Source organism: Mus caroli, unplaced genomic scaffold (assembly GCF_978045245.1).
Source record: "Mus caroli unplaced genomic scaffold, Mus_caroli_1 scaffold_7, whole genome shotgun sequence".
NCBI lineage: Eukaryota > Metazoa > Chordata > Mammalia > Rodentia > Muridae > Mus > Mus caroli.
Genome location: NW_028227262.1, coordinates 111,675,475 through 111,690,669, shown reverse-complemented (window position 1 = coordinate 111,690,669; position 15,195 = coordinate 111,675,475). Strand labels below are relative to the sequence as shown.

At 40.7% G+C, this 15,195-nt stretch overlaps 1 protein-coding gene across 3 annotated transcripts in view; it reads left to right on the top strand.

Annotated features, from left to right (window-relative positions):
* The window catches only part of Trim24 (tripartite motif containing 24), a 108,440-nt gene that overhangs the window by 89,429 nt on the left and 3,816 nt on the right, over positions 1–15,195 (top strand). For all 3 annotated transcript variants that reach the window (XM_021164255.3, XM_021164256.3, XM_021164257.3), the window contains exons 10-17: positions 1,380–1,556; positions 3,652–3,825; positions 5,858–5,993; positions 8,353–8,425; positions 8,981–9,149; positions 9,475–9,803; positions 10,500–10,632; positions 13,178–13,252. In XM_021164255.3, coding sequence (XP_021019914.1) covers positions 1,380–1,556; positions 3,652–3,825; positions 5,858–5,993; positions 8,353–8,425; positions 8,981–9,149; positions 9,475–9,803; positions 10,500–10,632; positions 13,178–13,252 — 1,266 coding nt within the window. The remainder of the gene's footprint in view (positions 1–1,379; positions 1,557–3,651; positions 3,826–5,857; positions 5,994–8,352; positions 8,426–8,980; positions 9,150–9,474; positions 9,804–10,499; positions 10,633–13,177; positions 13,253–15,195) is intronic.

The following is a 15,195-nucleotide window of genomic DNA, read 5'->3' as shown; positions in this document are numbered from 1 at the left end:
CACCAAGCTCTGTTATTTTCCTCATTTGCTTTCTTTTCATCTTGTAATTCTTGAATGAATTACTTTATTTGTGCAAAATATCACTAGTTTTGCTACTTATTTTAGGATATCTGGTATTTAGTAATATGTGGAGCTTGTCAAAATGTTCTCATAAATTAACCCAACTGTCGCAGTTCAGGAAACAAGGAGAATACACCTTATGCCATCCTTGCCCGAAAGCTTCTTAAAAGTAGACAGGGTTAATTTAGTCCAGTGCCCTAGGGTCAAGTGACAGTTTGTTTTGTTTTGTTTTTTGGTGTTTGGGGTTTTTGTCTGTTCATTTGTTTGTTTTTGGTTGAATTATTGTGTTGAGCAATTACCAAAAGGATGAGACTAAGGTGACAGGAAATACCTGTTCTCCCTTAAATGTTTGTATGTTTTTCCTTTAAATAAATTTAGAAAACCTCTCCTGTAATTCCTCTGTTTTCTGTTTGTGTTTTCATGGTGTAAAACCCTCATGTCCCAAGTTTTTAATAGGAAATCAAAAAGTTGCTAGGGCCTCTGGCTTGTTCCCTTATGCGGTTATTCAGCAATGCTATTTCCACTCTGTATCTTGGAACTTCAGTTGGTCTAGAAACACTAGACAGATCTGCCTTTCTCTGATTCCGTAATACATTCTTAACTGAGGGAGAAAAGAAGCAATTAATTTAGAATAGGAGAATAAATTCCAAAAGTAGGAAGAATTGGGTGAGAGCTGCACTCTATAGCTGTCTTGGTGTGGCCACATGAAGGATTCACTGGCCACCAGGCAGTGGTGGCGCACGCCTTTAATTCCAGCACTTGGGAGGTAGAGGCAGGCGAATTTCTGAGTTCAAGGCCAGCCTGGTCTACAGAGTGAGTTCCAGGACAGCCAGGGCTACACAGAGAAACCCTGTCTCAAAAAAACCAATAACAACAACAACAACAAAAAAAAAGGATTCACTTGTTTCTGTGAATGAGGGACAGAGGTGCTTGCTTCTTTAGGAAGTCTGATCATAAATGCAGTTATGGTGTCTTGAACAAAGAAGCAACAAGTTCCCAACTATGAACACAATCGAATGGTCAAAAAGACTGGCATGTGAGCGTGGGGTTTGCTAAAACTGCTCAGTTTGAAGACAGCATTGACAGGAGATGCAGCAGATATGCCTCTCTACCCAGCCTTCCCCATCCACCAGTGTCAGACATGCTTTCTCCTGCTCATCTCCCTCCCTCCTCCTTCCCCTTTTCTAAGTGAGCCCATTCATTGCTTCTTGTCTTAGTGAGACTTCTGTGGCAGAGCTGTTATCCTTGGGAGTTTATACAGTAATGATCTGGCCTCTTTGGGAGGCTATTACTGCAGTGCTTTTGTTTCTTTTTTCTAGCATCCGCCACCACGCTTAATAAACTTTCAGAATCACAGCCCTAAGCCCAATGGACCAGTTCTTCCTCCTTATCCTCAGCAGCTGAGATATTCACCAAGCCAGAATGTACCTCGGCAGACAACAATAAAACCCAACCCCTTGCAAATGGCTTTTTTGGCTCAACAGGCCATAAAACAGGTGTGTGTTACCTTTCTCTCAAGGTGCCTCTCTGTACTTCAGGTCCTAGGAACTTACATGTAGATAGTAGGTGGAGGTGAGAATATTGTGCTTTGTAATCAAGGAGTCTTTGCATACTCTGAAGTGTGTATATAATCAAGAGTTGATTTAACATCTCCATATTTCATTTAATAATAATTAAAAATTCATACTTGTATCTGCTTCACCATTATAAGTAAAAGTTTAAATTGTTGCTTGGCATCAAATTCTATTTATTTTCCTAATTTATGACCTTACCAAATAATTATTTTTAGCTCTCACTGCAGCTAGTTGCACAGTTGGCAGTGATTGCTTTAATGTACCGACCATCCCACTGGCCCAGAAAGTAGTTTTATGCATAAATTTACCAAATTAGACCATGTTCCTGTAATGATATACTTTTTAGTTAGTAAGAAACTATCATGTTACCTAATTTTTGTGAGATACTCTCTCATTTCTGTGTGTTTTATCTTGTACATGGATAACAACCCCAGAAAGTTACTCAGCAACAGTGATTCGTTATTCATGGAAGGGGAGGAGGAAAAATATGTAGGAATAAGATAAAGATGTTGAGTGTGAAGGTGCTAAAGATGACATTCACACCCAAGTTCATGTGTTCCTGTGTGTACATTTTACAGTTACACACATACATATATATGTAGGATTTTTTTCAGAACACCGTGTTTCAGAGCGTCACTCTCCAGTGTCACCCATATATAAATGATGGTGTATCTGGGCAGCTTTCTGCCGACTGACCTTGGGATAGCTTTCAGTTCTCCCGCCCCCAGATTTATTCTGAGTAGTCATGTTTTTCAAGTACACCAAATATTGAAATAATTTTATAGGGGACAGTTTGTTTTCCTTGCCTTAGTACATATTGCCTTTTTTTTTATTAGATATTTTCTTTATATATATTTCAAATGCTATCCCGAAAGTTCCCTATACCCTCCCCCTGCCCTGCTCCCCTACCCACCCACTCCCACTTCTTGGCCCTGGCATTCCCCTGTACTGCGGCATATAAAGTTTGCAATACCAAAGGGCTTCTCTTCCCAGTGGTGGCCAACTAGGCCATCTTCTGCTACATATGCAGCTAGAGACACGAGCTCCGGGGGTACTGGTTAGTTCATATTGTTGTTTCACCTACAGGGTTGTAAACCCCTTCAGCTCCTTGGGTGCTTTCTCTAGCTTCTCCATTGGGGGCCCTGTGTTCCATCTTATAGATGACTGTGAGCATCCACTTCTGTATTTGCCAGGCAATGACATAGCCTCATACGAGACAGCTATAACAGGGTTCCTTCAGCAAAATCTTTCTGGCATATGCAATAGTGTCTGGGTTTGGTAGCTGATTATGGGATGGATCCCCGGGTGGGGTAGTCTCTGGATAGTCCATCCTTTTGTCTTAGCTCCAAACTGTCTCTGTAAATATATTGCCCTTTTAATCTAACTATCCATCTATACTGTATTTTGTGTTTGCTCCGAAGCAACCAAACAGCAAGCAGCATGATTCAATTTTGTATCCTTCAACATACCTAGCATTGTCTTAGTTTGTGTTTATCTCAACTTCCAGTGTGAATGAGAGGCCTTTCCTCAGTAAGGCTTAATTACTTATTCATATATGAAAAGTAAGAAAGAGAAGTATAATTCATATATGAAAAGTATGAAAGAGAAGTATAAACATCTTACAGCCCTGGTTTGTGGCTAATTATTTTTAGGCATTTCCAGTAGGGCCAAAAGAAACTGGAATATTTTCAATTCTCTAGCTTTACTTCAAAGAAATTGCTTTCTTATTATGTTTATATTTCTTATACAATTCATATATATGTTTATATATTTTGCAAGGATGTGAAATTGTTTTCTAGTATATGCTAATTATTTTTTGCCAAAAAAAAAGTTTATTTATTTTTCAGTACTATTAACACACACGTATGCACACACATACTATGCTTCCTTTTCTCTCTCCCCCTGTTCTTTCCATTCAAATAACATTTGAGCAGAAAAAACTCTTCCTTTTATCTGTGATGTCTGAAAAGAGTGAGGATTTACATTTCTCATTTTGCTTCTCATCTTGGTTCTCCAGTGGCAGATCAGCAGTGGACAGGCTCCGCCCACAACTGCCAGCAGCTCCTCCTCCACTCCGTCCAGTCCCACAATCACAAGTGCAGCTGGGTATGATGGAAAAGCTTTTAGTTCACCCATGATTGATCTGAGTGCACCAGTGGGAGGGTCTTACAATCTTCCTTCTCTTCCAGATGTAAGTTTATGTAAAATCTGTACTAATTTTCCTCTGAAAATTGGCAGTAAATTTGGATTAAGTTTAAGGTTGGGTTTATTGGTTTATCAGCTATTTCTGAAAGCTTAGTCTTATTCTTTAGAAATAAAATGTGAGTAAAATTAGAAATTATGAATATTTGGACATAGAAAAGAATGTTGCTCTGGGTTCTGATGTTAAAGGTAAACGTTTGCGGAGGATGTCATAGGAAGGAGGGACATGGGGACGAGAGTGGGGGCAGTATGAGCGGAGGCGAGTTCCTGGAGGGTCAGGCCCACAGAGCTGCACAAGAGGCAGAACAGCACACCTGCCTACTTGAGCATATTAATAATATAGTCAATCTTCAGGATCTTGAACTTTGACAGGGGACTTTTAAAAGAATCTGACTAAAGGCAGAAAATAAGAGTGTGGTGTTGCTGACTTCCCTGTCCGGGTGCTGTGCCTGCACATGTGTTGTGCCCCACATGAATGTCTGATGCCTTTAGAAGCCAAAAGAGGGCATCACACCCTTGGAACTGGAGTTGCAGATAGTTGTTAGCTGCCATGTGGGTGCTGGAGAGAAATCCCAGTCCTCTGGAGGACAACTGAGGCTTTTAACTACTGAGCGCTCTCCAGCCCTGCAAGCTCAGGTCGGCTCAGTGTCATGACATACATGCAACCAGACGTGAAACACTTACACTTGTGAACTTTCTACACACTTTAGTTAGAAGGAATTATGTACAAGATTAAACTTTTAGTTTTTCTTTGATTTTTTTTTTTAGTTGAGATCAATTATATTTCCTAATGATTATATTATTAATCACTAGAATCATTTCAGTTTTTATAATATATATTTTAAATTGGTAGAGCATACTTTTTTCATGCTTATATCAGACTAAGGAAAACTTAATATAAATTTTTTAAAATTTGCTTTCCACAATATAAATTATTTTTATTACATTAAGAAACCCAGTTCTTGCCGGGCGTGGTGGCTCACGCCTTTAATCCCGGCACATGGGAGGCAGAGGCAGGCGGATTTCTGAGTTCGAGGCCAGCCTGGTCTACAAAGTGAGTTCCAGGACAGCCAAGGCTACACAGAGAAACCCTATCTTGGGGGGGGGGGGGGGGGGGGGAGAAACCCAGTTCTTTATGTACCATCTGAAAACTATTGACCTAGAATATTGAAATATAAATGGCCCTATCTACTTCTTCCGCCCAACCCCATAAAAGAGAGAATCCATAGAAAATGGAATTTCTCTTCCTTTTTTTCTATATTCTTCAATTATGTACAGTTTATACCCTGGCTTTAGGACACAGTTCTCATAGAATCCCAACTGAGAAAGGCTACAAAGGCATGAAGGGATTGTGTATGTTCCTAGGAAACTTGGTATATTTAGGCATGGCAAAATATTTCTATTTAAGGCATAAAAACCTGTATTAAATTTAACTTATCGTGTGTGTGAGTGAGCACACACATGATGTGGTGCATCTGCTCTCTGTATATTTACCGTGGGTAGACTATAAAGAGTAACCTTTAGTTTCTTTTCTTTTTTTTTTTTTAAAGATTTATTTATTGATTATATGTAAGTACACTGTAGCTATCTTCAGACACTCCAGAAGAGGGCGCCAGATCTCGTTACGGATGGTTGTGAGCCACCATGTGGTTGCTGGGATTTGAACTCTGGACCTTTGGAAGAGCAGTCGGGTGCTCTTACCCACTGAGCCATCTCACCAGCCCCCTTTAGTTTCTTGATGGGGGAAGTCGCCTGATAGAACTCTCAGTTTGTGTTTCACTTGAGCCCTTAGTCTCAGCATTCCAGAGGCAGAGGCAAAAGCAGATGGGTTGATGGTAGTTCTAAGGTCAGCCTCGTCAATAAATTGTGTTCCAAGATAGCCAGGGCCGCACAGAGAAGCCCTGCCTCAACAAACAAACAGAGGAAGGAAAGATAGTGCTTAGGGTTGAAGTTTTCTTGTAAATTTACAGTTGTTTTTAGTTTTCAACATTAATTTGCCCTGAAATCTCTTCTCTCGGAAGATTGATTGTTCAAGTACTATAATGCTGGACAACATTGCAAGGAAAGACACAAGTGTAGATCACGCCCAGCCGAGGCCTCCATCAAACAGAACGGTGCAGTCACCAAATTCATCAGTGCCATCTCCAGGCCTTGCAGGTAAAGCCACCTTTTGGATTTGTTAATGTTTTCTGGTTTTAACTCGTATTTTTACTCATAATAATTAAAAGTTTCCCTTTGCCTCATTTTTGGTGGTGATGAGGGTTCTGCCTCAATTTTTAAATAACAATGATTACTGTATCTTGAGGTTTTCTTTTATATACATTTATGTGTGTGCTTCTGTATCTGTGCCATAGTGCACATGTGGAAGCCAGAGGACAGCTTGGAGTTGGCTTTTCTCCTTCCACCAAATGGGTTCCTGGCTTCAAAGCTCAGGTTGTCAGGTGATAAGTGTTTTAACCCACTGATTCCATTCCACCAACCTGAGTTTTTATACCATGTAAAACTAGAATTCTTCACAAAGAAGGAAACACAGGTTCTTTTTGTAGTTTCAACAAAATTTATTCGCATTATAGCAACCAAAGAGCAAAGTTTTATCTCAGTGTCATTAATACATTTAGATGCCTGTGGTATCACCTCTTTAAGAATGTAATTTGTCTAGCGTCAAATGTTATTAGTTAGGATAAAAAGAGGAGAGCAGTTTTGGTGTTTTGTTTGCTTGTTGGAGTTTAATAGTATTTAATAATGTTTAACGTAGGGAGGAAAGGAGATGGTTCACTGCATAAGAGCTCTTCCTGCTCCTGCAGAGGACCATGGTTCTGTTCCCAGCACCCACATGGCGGCTTACAGCAGCCTATAACTTCAGTGCTGGCCTCCCCAAGCATTGCATGCATAGGATACACTTACATACATGCAGGCAGAACAATCAAATCACATAAAAGTAAATTTTTAAAAAATAATATTTTAGTATACTTAATTTATTGCCACAAGAAACACTGGAAATATACTCCTGGAGTCTTGATATAGCAGGTGTCTCTTGTGTGACATCCTGGGGAGACATTAACAGATACATCCAAATAATATGCTGGTGACAATTAATTAGCTAAAGCAAGAACTGCACTCAGGTCTAGCCCAGTGAACCAGTGAGCTCATCATACCCTGCCAGTGTGGCTGGTAACTCAGCAAAGGGGATCCGGGTAGCCACCTGCACTCTTTGCAGCCCCACCCCCAACCCCACCCCAGGACCCTGCCAAAGAGCTCTTCTGTCCCCGCACTTGCCTACATAACTTCTTCAGCTTCCTGAGTCTTAGGAGCCTCCCTTTTCCCTGGAGGAGAGACTTTCAGCTCTTAGGACGTCAGCACAAACTGTATCTTCTTGGAATAGTGGGAAGGAGAGTGCTGAATTTTCTCTGCAATGTTACCAAAAAATAAGGTGGTTACAACATTTAAGTGGAGGTTCCTATTTTAATAATAAACTTACAATAAAATGAAAGACAAATGCGTATGAATAAATAAGGAATGTTCTTGGTGATGAAAGACAGGTGAATCGGTAATCCCTACCCAATAAAGGCATCTAACAAAAGAGACTAAACAAAACTGTTCCTCTCTCCAGTTGTCAGAAGAGTCTAAACAGGTTCTGGCTTCTTACTACTGACTTAGCTACGATTTTAATTGTGATGATAGCAGTGATACAGATGTCATTGGGACCCTTCCTGTGTACTGTACTGAGGGCATCATGTTAATAATCCTAAGGCTGACGTTTATCTCCTATGGACTGCCCGACCCTAGACAGATTCCCATATAACCTCTACTGCCTCCAGAGTATAGATTTCACTTATTATTAATAGTCTTACACCTACTGCTATATGTGCACATGTATGTAAGTGCCACAGCATGCATGTAGAGGTCAGAAAAGAGTTTGTGGGAATCTAACCTCTCCTTCTCATGTGTGGATCCCAGGGATAGCTGAGGTCATCCAGCTTGGCAGGAAGCTGCTTTCCCTCCTGAGCCAGCTGAGCTCCTGAGCTGAGGTTCTTTATGGCAGCAGTTCAGAACCTCTTGTTTATTCCCTCACATCTGAGTCTAACCTTCACTTTTGTCATGAATTGTTGTCGGGTGGAGCCAGGGATGCAGCTGGGGCTTCAGGATTGCTGACTAGTACCTACCCCTAAGCCACCCTCTATCCCCGGAACTCCTTTATATTAGCCCCTTTCTCTTCTGTAGTTTTCACAGACCCTGCAGTCTTCTACCTAAGACACTACTGCAAGAAAGACTTAAAAGTGTTTTCTTTGTGGAACTTGAGGTTGGTAGATATCCTGTGATGGACAGACTTTCTCCCTGCCTAGAAGTCCATAGTGTCATGACTGTAAACTTTGGTGTAACAAAATATTAAAGATATGCCTATGGTTTTGTAGAGTTTGATTGGATGGTCCTAGTTTTGGTATAATTTAATGAACAGTTCAACAAACTTGAATGCATAGATGATTAATTCACCTGTGCATGTCTGTTTCCTTCTCAGGGCCTGTTACTATGACTAGCGTCCATCCCCCAATACGTTCACCTAGTGCCTCCAGTGTTGGAAGTCGAGGAAGGTAAACAGATTAACCATATTTATGGGTATAGTCTTCCCTCGGTATCTATAGAGAATCAGTTAGTTCCAGGGCCCATCCAAGTGTACCAAAACCTGTAGATGTCCAAGTCCTCTGTGGTGGTACAGTATTTGTATATAATCTGGTCATATCTTTGTGCATGCTTTAAATCATCTCTAGATTGCTGATGCTGCCTAATACAATTTGACTGTTTCATAATTACTTGTTATATTGCATTGTTTAGGGAATAATGACAACTCCCATCCTGAAGAAAATACTTTGTATTTTTAAAAATACTTAGAATAGTCAAGTCATTTAGGTATAAATCAGGTTTTAGTAATTTTCAGATCCATGATAGATCTGTTTTAGAAGGTTAGTATGTAAGGCCTTTCTGTCGTCATCGAGGAAATGAGTGCTGCATTCCACAACTGCACTTTAAACATCATTCACTGCTGATATACGTTACTATTGTGAAGTGGCAGTGTTCCAGAATGTTCTTCAGTTTGCCGCTTTTAGGTTGTCTGATCGCGTCTCCTTCTCCGTCTTTCTCCCTCACAGCTCTGGCTCTTCCAGCAAACCAGCAGGAGCTGATTCTACTCACAAGGTCCCAGTAGTCATGCTGGAGCCAATTCGAATAAAACAGGAAAACAGTGGACCACCTGAAAATTATGATTTTCCTGTTGTTATAGTAAAACAAGAATCAGATGAAGAATCTAGACCTCAAAATGTAATTATACCAATACTTGCAGTACTAATCCCATTTAAGAGGCAAGAAAAGGATTTCCTAAATTGTTTCCCTCCCCTCATGACTCCAGATTGTGTCAAGTTGACATTAAAGTAGCTGGCACAGTGTCTGATGTGTCATTTGAATTACACATTAGTACTAAAATAGTAGTTTTAGTATTAGTAGCTACAATAAACCATCTTTACGTCTTATTGCATTGACTTCCACACTGCTCACGTAGTCTTTAGTTGTAGCCATCGGGAGATTAAAGGGGCCCCTTCAGACCATGCGTTATACATAAATGGTGATGTCCTCTCTTTGGTTGCAGACTAACTATCCAAGAAGCATACTTACCTCCCTCCTCTTAAACAGCAGTCAGAGCTCTGCTTCTGAGGAAACCGTGTTACGATCTGATGCCCCTGATAGTACAGGAGATCAGCCTGGACTCCATCAAGAAAATTCCTCAAATGGAAAGTCTGAGTGGCCGGATGCCTCCCAGAAGTCCCCTGTGCACGTCGGAGAGACAAGGAAGGAGGATGACCCCAATGAAGACTGGTGTGCTGTTTGTCAAAATGGTGGGGAGCTCCTGTGCTGTGAGAAGTGCCCTAAAGTATTCCATCTTACTTGTCATGTGCCCACACTGACAAATTTTCCAAGGTAAAACGATATGTCTGTCTAAAGTATGAAGCACAGGGTTAGGAGTGTGACTTAGTGCTAGAGCTTCTTAGCTGCTCATGCCCAGGGAGCGAGACAGAAAAGGAACAGTGTTCTAGAGCAAAGGGGTTGTGCCTGAAAAGGAATGACATGGAGGGGGAGAGGAAGGCGGAGAAGGGATTTTTTAAAATCTAACAATTGTAATGAACTTTTGACTATTGTTACAAAGATTTAAATTCCATTTGGCACAGATGTACACTCTAGAGTTCCCTACAGTCTCCTCTTCCCTGCTTCCTAGTCTTTGTACTTCTCAGAAAGCTCATCTGTTGTGATGGGCCTTGTGGCCCACACCTGTAACCAAGCATGGAGGAGATAGGAGGAGGGTCACAGTGGGACGTTTTCTCAGATGTTCATGTTAACTTCTTGGGCCTTTGCATCACATTCCTGCCTTTCTTTCTGTGCGTCTTTGTACCTAGTGGTATGTGATAAATGGGCAGAGGGTAAACCCTGTCCAAAGAGACCTGTCATAGGTGGCCTGCAAGTGGTGGGAGGTGGTGGTGTAGACAGAGCTCCGACATACTTAGAACTCAAAGGTACATTATCCCAACAGTGGAGAATGGATCTGTACTTTCTGGGGGAGGTGGTGGTGTAGACAGAGCTCCGACATACTTAGAACTCAAAGGTACATTATCCCAACAGTGGAGAATGGATCTGTACTTTCTGCCGAGACTTATCTAAGCCAGAGGTTGACTATGATTGTGATGTTCCCAGTCACCACGCAGATAAACGGAAAAGTGAAGGCCTTACTAAGCTAACGCCAATAGACAAACGGGTAAGTGTCTGAACATTTCCACTCATGTTAGCTACATGCATTGATTTTATACTGAATTCTTCCTCCTTTAAGTTTCTTTCTCTCTCTTCCCTCTGTACATAGAGAGAAGAAGCAATAGAAAACTATAGTGTCTGTGTGTGTGTTTGTGGGGTTTTTTGTTTGTTTGTTTTTCGAGACAGGGTTTCTCTGTATAGTCCTGGCTGTCCTGGAACTCACTTTGTAGACCAGGCTGGACTCAAACTCAGAAATCCGCCTACCTCTGCCTCCCGAGTGCTGGGATTAAAGGCATGCGCCACCGCACCTGGCTCATGTGTTTGTGTTTAAACTCATGTGCATGAACTCTCATCCATGCATCTACACATGGAGACCAGAGATTATCCTAACATATCTTCCTCTTTTGCTTTCTACCTTACTTTTGAGACAAATCCTGTCATTGAACCTGGAGCTCACTGGGCTAGACTGGCTAGCTAGCAAGTACCTGGAATTCACTTGTTACTCCATCCTCCCTCATATCAGTTACAGGTGGACGCTATCATGCTTGGCCTTTTTACTTAGGTTTTAGGAATCTAAATCCCGGTGCATAGAAAAAGCACTTGACCCACTGAACTATAACTTCTTTTTTTTTTTTTAATTTTTAATATTTTTTATTACATATTTTCCTCAATTACATTTCCAATGCTATCCCAAAAGTCCCCCATAGCGCCCCCCACTTCCCTACCCACCCATTCCCATTCTTTTGGCCCTGGCATTCCCCTATATTGGGGCATATAAAGTTTGCAAGTCCAATGGGCCTCTCTTTCCAGTGATGGCCGACTAGGCCATCTTTCGATACATATGCAGCTAGAGACAAGAGCTCCGGGGTACTGGTTAGTTCATCATGTTGTTCCAACTATAGGGTTGCAGATCCCTTTAGCTCCTTGGGTACTTTCTCTAGCTTCTCCATTGGGAACCCTGTGATACATCCAATAGCTGACTGTGAGCATCCACTCCTGTGTTTGCTAGGCCCCTGCATAGTCTCACAAGAGAACTATAACTTCTTAATTAAAAAAGAAAACTATTTAGCTAGGTATTCAAAATAGTGTACTTGAGCAGAGTAAACTGTATGTCCCTTATAGATAGACCTGGGCTTTGAGTTGTGAGGGACAGTGCTAGAACAAATTGGGGGGAGGGGAGAAAGAGAGGAAGGGAGGGGAGAGAGAAGGCTACCTGGACAGTGAGCCCTGAGTTCCCACCATGTCCACCTCTTTGCTTCTGGGAATACTACTATACATCAGGGCATCTAGCTTCCTTACCTTCCGCTTGGAATTCATCCCAGGTATTCCCCACTGACTGAGCCATCTCTTTAGTCCAACTAAATCTTGGCTTTTTTTGGCAGGGCCAAGAAGAGACAAGAATTCACTGTGTAGCCCAAACTAGCCAAAAACTGTCTGTGTAGTATATACTGGCCTTGAATTCACAACATTCTACTTGGTTCTGCATTCCAAGTATATGCCCAGCCTTGTTCTTTGTTTCTGATTTTTTATTTTATTTGTTACTGTTATTTTTGATTTGTTTTGTTTCTTTGAGATGGAATATCACTGTGCAGTCTATCATCAAACAGCAATCCTCCTGCCTCAGCCTTCCAAGTGCTGGATTACAGGAATGCATAGCTTTAGTCTGAGCTTTTAAATTTTGTCTACCTTAATTTCTGTCTTGTTTTATTTTTATCACTGGTTTTCAAAATCTTTTGAGAATTGACAGTAAGATTTACTTTTAATGTTCTAAAAGATAATTCCAGGGATGGAGAGATGGATGGGTCAGAGGTTAAGAGCACTGACTGCTCTTCCAGAAGTCCTGAGTTCAATTCCCAGCAACCACATGGTGGCTCACAACCATCTGTAATAGGATCCAATGCCCTCTTCTGATGTGTCTGAAGATAGCTACAGTGTACTCACATATATAAAATAAATAAATACATCTAAAAAAAAGAGAAGAAAAAGAAAAGAATCCCATACTTTGGTCACATGAAATTTTATTTAACATTTAGCTATTTTTTTAACTACTAAAATGTTTATCAAAATATATTTTTAAAAAGAAAGAATGAAGCTTGACATCTAGGCAGATGTGTTCCCGGGGAGGCAGGTGTTCACTGGTCCTGAGGGGAGATAGTAACAGAACTTACAACAGGACACTTCTGTGTGCAAGACAGAAAAGACAGCTCTTACCTGGGAAAAGGCTGTAGCACCACATTGATTAATAAATAATCAATATGTGAGCCTCCTCCAGTGACTGCTGATTCACACGTGCAGACCGGAGTGATGTGGGTAAGGAGGGGCACTCATCTTGAGGGACAAATGTGTATTTCCTAGTGTGATTGGCTTATTCACTCAATTACAGGGGCTCTCATATCCATATTCCCTAAGCTGTTAGCAAATTCAGATGGAAAGCAAAACCCAAAGATTCAGTGTTCCTTACTGAGTCCCTGGGCTTTAATTTTTAATTTGAGACCTGTGAATTCTTTCAGAAACTAAGCTATGACTTCATTCTTATTTGTATTTTTCTTTAGAAATGTGAACGCCTACTTCTGTTTCTTTACTGCCATGAAATGAGCCTGGCTTTCCAAGACCCTGTTCCTCTAACTGTAAGTATTAGTGTCACATATACAGGTTTACATGGAGGGATAATACTAATGTCATAGGTACAGGTTTTTATAATTTCTTGAGAACCTAATTTCTTTATTATTTTAATAATTTCTTATATCTAATCCAAATCTTTTTGTGGGTGGTCCTTTGGAGGAGTATGTATAGGTGTGTGTGTGTGTGTGTGTGTGTGTGTGCAGCACACACAGTTTTTGGTTTTTGAGAGAGGATCACAGTAGGACTTAAGACCCAAGGATTAGTCTCTGCTAGCTTTCCAGTAATCCCCAGGAATCTGCCTGTCCCTGACTCCCCAGAGCTGGGATTATAAGTGTGTGCTGCCATCCTGGCTTTTTATATAGGTTTGCATAGGTGCTTGTGATCAAACTCATGTCTTCATACATCGATAACACTTTGCTGACTGAGCCTTCTTCCCAGACTCCTAATCCAAATCTTGAACACACAAACACACCTCACTATTGTCCTGCCTACTCTTCTGCCACTGGTTCCCTTCCTCTCACTCTTTCCTGGTGTGCATGTGTGCATGAGTGAGTGCTTTAAATCTAAATCCCATATAAGACAGGACAGAATCTGTTCTCACTTCCCCCATTGCTCTGTCTTGTTTCCTCGACAGCACTACTCTGGCTTCCCTCACACAGATCCACTGTGCTTTCGTGTCCTATACACCCTTTGTCCTTCTGAGTCACTTAGTTCACTTAGCATGATGATCTCAAGCTTCATTCATGTTCCTACAAGTGAAGCCATTTCACTAAGTAGATAAGTGCATGTTAATTGCAATTAGCTGATAATTTCTATTTGTTTCTTGGGTTTCCACATCCCACCCAGTTTACTTTTATATTGGGACAGTTTTTTATGTTTTCTGTATCTCAGAAGGCTTCTATGGCATGAGTTGTTGGGGACAATAGCCAGTACTTTTTTTTTTTTTTTTTTAAATAAAGGCCTCTCTATAGGTCTAGACTTACAAAAACAAGTAGAATTTAATAATGGAGAAAAGCAGAGAATCATCATATATACACACACGTATGTATGTATGTATGTATATGTGCACGTGTGTGTATACACACAACACAGAGCTATATTGAAAGTATGATATAACTTTGACATCTTTAGAATACTAGAGAGGCTCCCATGCTTAAAGTATTTTCTCCATCTATGATATCTGAAAGTTCTTTCTGAAATGGAATAAATGTTTTGGTTTTCTTTATCATGGTTGTGGTTTGGTTGGGTTGGGTTTTCTAAGACAGGATCTCATGGATCTCAAACTGTCCCAAGGGAAATGACCGTGAGCTGCCTGACCCTCCTATCTGCCTCCCAGTGACATTTACACTTAGGGTGTGTTGGGTTTTAAACATTAATGCAAACTAGAAAAAAGAAAACATAAATAATTTAGCTTAAGACAGTCAATTTCATGGTAGAAAATATTGCAATTAAACATATTATTTTATGTAGTTAATGTGTAGCTCATTATGTAACACTGGCTGGCCTGGAAGCCATTATGTAGACCATGCTGGCCTTGAACCTGGAGGAATCCTCCTGCACCAGCAATCCATTTTTGATATTTATGTTTTTATATTTAAGTTTTTAGAACTAAGAGTTTTCTAAGGGCACTATGGATTAAAGCCATGTGTGTGTGTGTGTGTGTGTGTGTGTGTGTGTGTGTGTGTATGCGCGCACACACACTCTACTAAGCTACAGCCCCAGTCCAAAAATGGAAATAAGAACTTCAGGGAAAAGAAGCTTTCATACCCAAATGGAGCAGGGTAGAGAAGATAGAAGTTTGTGCCAGTACATACTTAAAAATATAATCCAAATTTGTTGCTTTTTATGATTCTGGCTTACATTTCTATTAACAGTACCAGCAGCCACAAGCTAATCCCCTTTTGCTTTATAAAAATCACCTCATTAATCCTCTGAAATTGCCAGGCTC